Source organism: Olea europaea, unplaced genomic scaffold, assembly GCF_002742605.1.
Source record: "Olea europaea var. sylvestris unplaced genomic scaffold, O_europaea_v1 scaffold1175, whole genome shotgun sequence".
Taxonomy (NCBI): domain Eukaryota; kingdom Viridiplantae; phylum Streptophyta; class Magnoliopsida; order Lamiales; family Oleaceae; genus Olea; species Olea europaea.
Genome location: NW_019229159.1, coordinates 100,469 through 107,687, shown reverse-complemented (window position 1 = coordinate 107,687; position 7,219 = coordinate 100,469). Strand labels below are relative to the sequence as shown.

The window sequence follows — 7,219 nt, the reverse complement described above, 5'->3', positions numbered from 1 at the left end:
TGAAAATGACGTTCAGCACCAAGAAATGTGGAAATAGGGGCAAAAATGTCAAAAATGAAATGTAGGGACGTCTTTCACAATAGATATGAAAAGTATGGACGTTTTGTGCAAATTACCTTTTGTGTTAATTACCCATTTTATGATTTGCAACTTTCATCAATTTTTTATCATATATTTCATCAATTTTTATTAAAATTTACTAAAAATCCAATTTTTAATAAAATCAAGCGGATAGAATTCACAACATAAAATCATTGAAATTCGTGACCCAATTTATATTTTATTCAAAATAATTCTTTTTTGGATGCTAAAATATCGTGTCATCAACTCTGTTCTGTTCTGTATAAAGAACGTTAACTGTCCTTGTCCCCTCTCTGGTTGGTTGAATGTGTATCTTTCATGGCGGTCACAAATAATTTAGGAGAGATAGAATATTCCGACTCTTTGCAATTATTGGAGCGTGGAAAGATGGTTGATCCATCTGATAAATATCTCAGTATACTCAAAGAAGAAGAAATAAATTATAGTAGGAAATTTACAGATAGTTGTTAAGTGAACTCCATAGATATGGCTATGCCCATCTCTTCAGCTGCTGGAATTCCACTCTTAGGCAACTTCATCCATGGCTTCGTGGACTTCAAAGGCCGCCCTGTCACCCGACGGGGTTCCGGTGGTTGGAAATCGGCCTTCTTTCTAATAGGTACTAATTTTCTTCATTCAATACAGGATTTAAGGGCCTGTTTGGCATGAACTGTTTTTGAAAATCCAAGCCCAAGTAAAAGCTGTCTCAAAAACACCCTCAATTAATACAGCCACCCTCTCTAATTGCTTAAATGTTTTAGATGAGATGTTAATACCCCTGTGGTCATCTGTGCATGTGTCAACTTTCGGCAATTTCCCATTCAATACAATTTAGGCAAGAAAAGGTGTACTTATTTACTTTTTGTTTCTAATAATCAGGGGTTGAAATGGCTGAGAGATTTGCCTACTTTGGAATATCTTCGAATTTGATTATCTATTTGACGGGTCCATTGGGCCAATCCACTGCAACAGCAGCGGAGAACGTGAATGCTTGGTCTGGAACGGTGTCACTTCTGCCACTATTAGGTGCTTTTGTGGCTGACTCCTTCCTCGGTCAATACCGGACTATAATCATTGCCTCTGGGATCTATATCCTGGTCAGCCCTAAAAGCTCACTCCAAAATGATAAATAGTTTTTGTTTTGTTCTGGGAAATGCTAAGATTAAATTCTGTATTTGAATTGTTATGGAACCAGGCACTTGGCTTCTTGTCCCTATTTGCTGCTCTCTATTCATACAAATCTCCAGACTGCCAAATCGTTGCAAATCTCCAGACGTGCTCTCCGTCGCAATTTCAAAGTATTTTCTTCTTCTTCTCTTTGTATTTGTTTGCATTAGCACAAGGAGGGCATAAACCTTGTCTTCAGGCTTTTGGAGCTGACCAGTTTGACGAGAAGGACCCAAAAGAATGTAAAGATAAAAGCTCATTCTTCAACTGGTGGTATTTTTCCACGAATTTGAGTATTATTTTGTCTCTCTTTGTTTTGAACTACATTCAAGACAACCTAAGTTGGGCTCTTGGCTTCGGAATCCCCTGCATTCTCATGTGCCTTGCTCTAATTATTTTTTTGCTCGGAACGAGGACTTACCGATTCTGCATGCCAAGTGACAAAAGAAGCCCATTTGTGAGAATCGGTCTGGTATTCCTGAATGCGGCTAGAAATTGGCGGACTACCCCGGTTGCTATATCCAAGGAGGAGGAAGCTCTGGGAATTATGCATTATCAAGGCTCTCAACAGTTCAAGTAAGTCAATGATTCCTTTGCGTTGATATTTGCCACAAAAAAATAAAAAAGAAAAAAAGAAAAAAAGAAAAAGGAAAAAGGATTGGTCTCCTGACCTTTCTTGGGTACATTAGTTTTTCTATAAGGATTTTTCTGAATGTACAACCTCCTCACTGAGGGGGTCCCACACTGATGTTTCTATAATTCTTATCCTTATGTGTCCAATCAGTGGGGTTTGATGATTCATGTTTTATGCAATATCCAAGTTCATTCTTATTTATTGCGCTTGGTCCTTTACGATGAAATAGGAATACCATTTATTAAAATATTTTCAAGAGACTCTTTATTTTTTAAAAGCATATATATAAATTTAGAGTTAAAATTTTGAAGTACTCAAACAAGCTCTTTATATTTAATACTTAATTTTACTACTTCCAAAAAAGATTATTGCTTTCCATTATTTTTTGTTTTAACTAACTTTTCTCTAGTTTATTTTATTATTTTCCTACATAAAAAATTGAAAAACTTTAAATCATTTAATTAAAGAGAGTGACTTTTGGTGAGCCAAACTCACTCTCTAAATTAAAATGTTAATTTAAATAGTTTCGTAAAGTATTATTTTAAGAGTTGACTCATTGAAACAAAGAGTATCTAGCTTTCGTTTGGTCCTTATTTTTTGAAATGAAAATTGGTGAAATAGTATTTTTTTTTTTTTTAAAAATGAGTGATTGAAAAAGATGGGAAGATTTTCGATTTACGTATAATATTATTTTATGGAAGATTGTGTGGTTGAAAATAGGAGAGAGAAAAATGAAATGAAATTTAATGGAGCCTAATGTTTAAAGAGTTTCTTGAAGATATTCTTAATGGACAAAATTCCTCATCATAAAATTAGGTAGACACTTGACCTTCAACCTTGATCCACAGCAAATTAAACATTGTTTTCATTATATTTGAGGTTGGCTATATGAATTTTTTTTTGTCCACCCTGTTCGGTTTATTAATAGATCTATTGTAATATCTTAAGCAACTAGAACAAGCAATGTAAGTTTGATAGGCGTCTCCCTCTTTTGACTTGTGTTATTGAGATTTGCATTGCTCTCAAGGACGGAACCTGTTTTGGGCTACACAAAACACGTTCCGACTAATTTATGTTCAATCTCCTCCAGCTCTAATTATTGGCGCATGTTTTCGTTTCTTTTCTTGTCGTTAAGGACATTTTGTCCTTTCAGACAAGCACTTTTCATTTTATTCAACCTTCTCAAATTCTATGTATTACATCCTCTTTATTTCATGGTTCCACGATTATAATTGGACCTAGATACTTAAAATAATCACTTTTTGGGGATTGTAGTCAATTCTTATATCACACATACTTAATTACCCTAAATATTTGCTTTATGTGATTAAAAGAATGGAATCAATCTCATTTCATTAACATATACTTTTGGTTTGTAAAAGGTTTCTTAATAAAGCATTGGTTGCGCCTCATGATTCGAAGGAAGATGGGCAAGTTTGTAGTATCACTCAGATTGAAGAGGCAAAGGCGGTTCTTAGACTTGCTCCAATATGGACCACATGTTTAGGATATGCCATTGTCTTTTCACAAGTAGGGACTTTATTCACTAAGCAAGGAGTTACGATGGATCGTTCCATTACATCTAGCTTACAAATACCAGCTGCTTCACTTCAATCTTTTAGTTGCCTTGCCGTTGTTGTCTCTATTTCAATCTATGACCGCATTTTGGTTCCTATTGCAAGATCTATAACTAGGAAATCCTCAGGCATAACGATGCTTCAACGAATTGGAACTGGAATGCTTTTATCTTTTCTTTCTATGGTAATTGCAGCTTTGGTTGAGAGTCAACGTCTGAAAATTGCAGCTGAGCACGGACTAGTTGACATGCCCAAAGCAACAGTGCCAATGAGTGTGTGGTGGCTGGTACCTCAGTACTTGATTTGCGGAATTTCAGATGTCTTTGTCACAGTCGGTCTCCAAGAATTCTTCTACGACCAGGTTCCTATTGAGCTGAAAAGTCTAGGCCTTGCTCTATACCTAAGTATATTCGGTATAGGGAGCTTTTTGAGCAGTTTTCTTATCTCTGTGGTGGAGAAAGCCACCCGTGGTTTGGGTCGAGACAGTTGGTTTTCGGACAATCTTAATCGGGCTCATATTGACTACTTCTATTGGCTACTGGCTGGTATTAGCGCTGCTGCCTTCGCTGCCTACTTGTACTTTGCAAAATCTTATATCTATAACAGGAGAAACAGTCTCTGACGTTGCATTTTGTGGCTCATGTTACTTGTATTGGCTATTGGCTAGAATTAGCGCTGCTGCATTTGCAGCCTATGTGTTAAATAGACTCAAATGATAGTTATTAAGACTCCATGCCTCTCAAATGTGAGAGGTTCTCTATTTGTAAAAGAACTAAATCACAACTATGGGAAATATCAATTACAATATTCATTAATGAGTGCATGGTTGGCACATTTTGTGAATTTTTTTCGAAGATTCTTCTTGGGGTTGTGAGCTCTGTGGAGTGGCATGGGCTAGTTCACAAAAAAATAGCATAAATAATCTCTGTTATATTCTTTATGTTTTTAGCTTTTAAATTATTACTAGTCGATGCCACGTGCGTTGCACGATTTTTGTATTTAATATGTTTTTATTAGCGTGATGTAGAGATTTTAGTTTTCTTATCATAATTCTAACATTCTTTTGAAGTTTGAATTAAATTTTTTGACATGAATTTTCTCTGACAATTAGTAAAAATTAGATTTAAAATTGTGGGAATATAAGTAAAAGATAATTTATAATTTTATGGGAGTCCGCACCAATTTCGTGTGGAGTCCCCGCACAGTCTGTGCGAGGACTCCACACCAATTCCGTGCGGGGATTGCGCACCAAGATTGCTACAAAAAGTCATACTTCACGGGTTTTAGGTTTTTGCATGCTCAAAGTGATTAAGAGAACTAATATCACCAAAATTCAGCAAAAATAAGAATATTTCTTTATATAAGCAAGGGATGAAAAGTGGAAATAACTTTCTAAAAAATGAAATGTACAGCCATCAACATTGAGAAAAAAATACGTAACATATAATCATATTGTGTTACTGGCTCATTTTCAATTAATTACTACCAAAAAGTTTAGCAACGGAAATTCTATAGGCATAGATAGAGATTCAAATGGTCTGCCCAATCACTTTACTATACTCTGCTTAAACTTATAGCTAAAAACTTAACAGAAACCATTTGCAATTATTAACTAAATTAACAAAACCCCTTACACTTGGAGCAATTCAATCATTTTCATCAAACTTATATGTTTAACCTAATCATTCATCGATTTCTTGCTAATTTCTTTAGTCCTACATTTTCTTGCTTCAGGTGCCAAACCATAGCCTAAAAAATTAATCTATATTTCCTTTTTTTTTGTTTTTGTTTTTTTCCTCTCTATTTTCTGTTGATCTTATTGCCAAAAATTCAATATATAAAGACCTATACAAACTGAAAATACACACATTCTTAAACCCATATCAAGAGTCCCATCGAAAAAAAAAGTTGAAAATAAATAAAAAGACAGATTTTTTCCCTAGTGGACTCTAAAATAAAAATAAAAATTCAAGACTTCTTTTCTGTAGCACATATCAAAAGTCTATTCACGGCATTATCGGAACAATCATCAACAAACAAAATCCATACACCCAAAATTAATGAAATGACGAAAACTCAAACATCTAACACATAAATTTAGGGATTAAGATAAGATAAGCCCATACCTTCAAAATTATTCAGTGTTAAAACCCAAAAAGTCCCTGCACCAAGATTGCTACAAGAAGTCATACTTCACGATTTCTACCAAGATTGCTAATGCTTGAGATACACAAGAGATATAAATGAATTAACAAGCTAATAAGCATTTTAATATAAATTAAACCAAGAAGATATTTCTCTATTCACACAAAAACTCAAAATTGTGAGTCGAATAAACAAAATTATAATTATCAGATAAAATCGAGGATATACCTCTCTATTCACTCGAATCAAAAATTTTGCACGTAGAATCTTGAATAAACAAAATCATAATCTGAGAAAAACGGCATGCCAGAATTTACCTCTCTATTCACGAGAATTTTGCACGAAGAGATTAATTACAGAAAAAACGAGAGAAGAATTGAAGAAGAAATGAGAGAAGAAAATGATGATGAAGAAGAAGAAAGCTTGTATCTAGGTTTGCGTAGAGAAATGGCTTCACAGTCCTTTTGAGTAAGAAAAAATGGATATGGCTGATATCTACAGTGAAATCACTGTTTAGCTACAGTAGAGGTCCAAACATTATTGCAACTACATTGAATTTTATTCATCTTTCTAGAAGTAGTTACCATCCTTATGAGTCAGTTTTATAGTGAGTTGAAACCAAATGTATATGAAATAATTAATATCACATTAGGCTTCCTTCTAAGGATGATCTTTGTAATGCGACATGGAGAGGACTACTTTCGAAATTGTATTTGGAGTCACCAAGTTGAGTATATGCCCTCTAAAAGGAAGGGTAGGGTATAATGTAATGGTTAAAATTACGTTTAACACTTGACTAACACTCTCCACTATAAGCCAGCTTCAAGGGCAGGGTTGTATTTTGCCTGTTTAGCTTATATAACGTAATGTATTTACTTGGTTGAGCTTGTGATTTTCTATTGCTAGAGTTTTCTGCTCTAAAGATCATAGATTCTTTGTGGGTTTTCTTTCAAAATATTTATTTTATTTTTTGGACGGGAAGGGGTAGGGGTGGAATAACTCTGGAGTTCGTGTGACTTGCGCTAATTATATCCCTGAAAATTGCTTTTTGATATGTTTAGATAGTTTTATAAAGGTGATTTACCTTACTAAAATATCTTTTAGAGAAAGTCGATTAAGGTAGCTTCTCCACAAAGTTCTTTACAAGATGGAGAAGTCCTCACAAGCATGCCCAAGATTCATGGGGTGCCTTTCTTCTTGGCACAGAAAGGGACACCGTGCGGCAATAGTCTGCTCCGCTAGACTACTTTTCGCCTTTTCTCGATCGCATCGGGACGAAAGAAAATTTGATTACAATTTTGTAGAAGGTTTACAATAGATAATTTTAATACATTGAAAGTAAATTGAGCATTGATTGATGAAAACTGAACATTACAATTGATGAAAGCAGAAAATTACAATTGTTGGTGCAGGGGGCAGACACCAGTGAACTTGAAAGATTTTTGAATGACTAATACCCCTTATAATAGCATTTTGAATAAAAACCTAAGTGACAGGAGTAGACGTATAAAAGACGAGGAATCATACTAAATGTTTACCAATATCAGAATTATTTTACAACTGAAATAACTATTACAATGAAAAGAAAATTACAACTCAAACTTGAAGTAATATT

General features: G+C 34.4%; 1 protein-coding gene across 1 annotated transcript; it reads left to right on the top strand.

The window, feature by feature from the left end:
• Positions 1-404: 404 nt before the first annotated feature.
• On the top strand, positions 405-4,302 carry LOC111373895 (protein NRT1/ PTR FAMILY 5.10-like). The gene is made up of 4 exons (XM_022996488.1): positions 405-700; positions 961-1,178; positions 1,277-1,824; positions 3,265-4,302. Exons 1-4 carry the CDS (start codon positions 568-570, stop codon positions 4,079-4,081), a joined length of 1,716 nt encoding a protein of 571 aa, XP_022852256.1. The 5' UTR covers positions 405-567; the 3' UTR covers positions 4,082-4,302.
• The last annotated feature ends 2,917 nt before the right edge of the window (positions 4,303-7,219 follow it).

Excerpts from the sequence above, each read along its gene's own strand:
- LOC111373895 (XM_022996488.1), top strand. The coding sequence starts at position 568 with ATGGCTATGCCCATCTCTTCAGCTGCTGGAATTCCACTCTTAGGCAAC. Across the intron at positions 1,179-1,276 it reads CCTCTGGGATCTATATCCTG|GCACTTGGCTTCTTGTCCCT; the intron begins GTCAGCCCTAAA and ends TTATGGAACCAG. Across the intron at positions 1,825-3,264 it reads CAAGGCTCTCAACAGTTCAA|GTTTCTTAATAAAGCATTGG; the intron begins GTAAGTCAATGA and ends GGTTTGTAAAAG.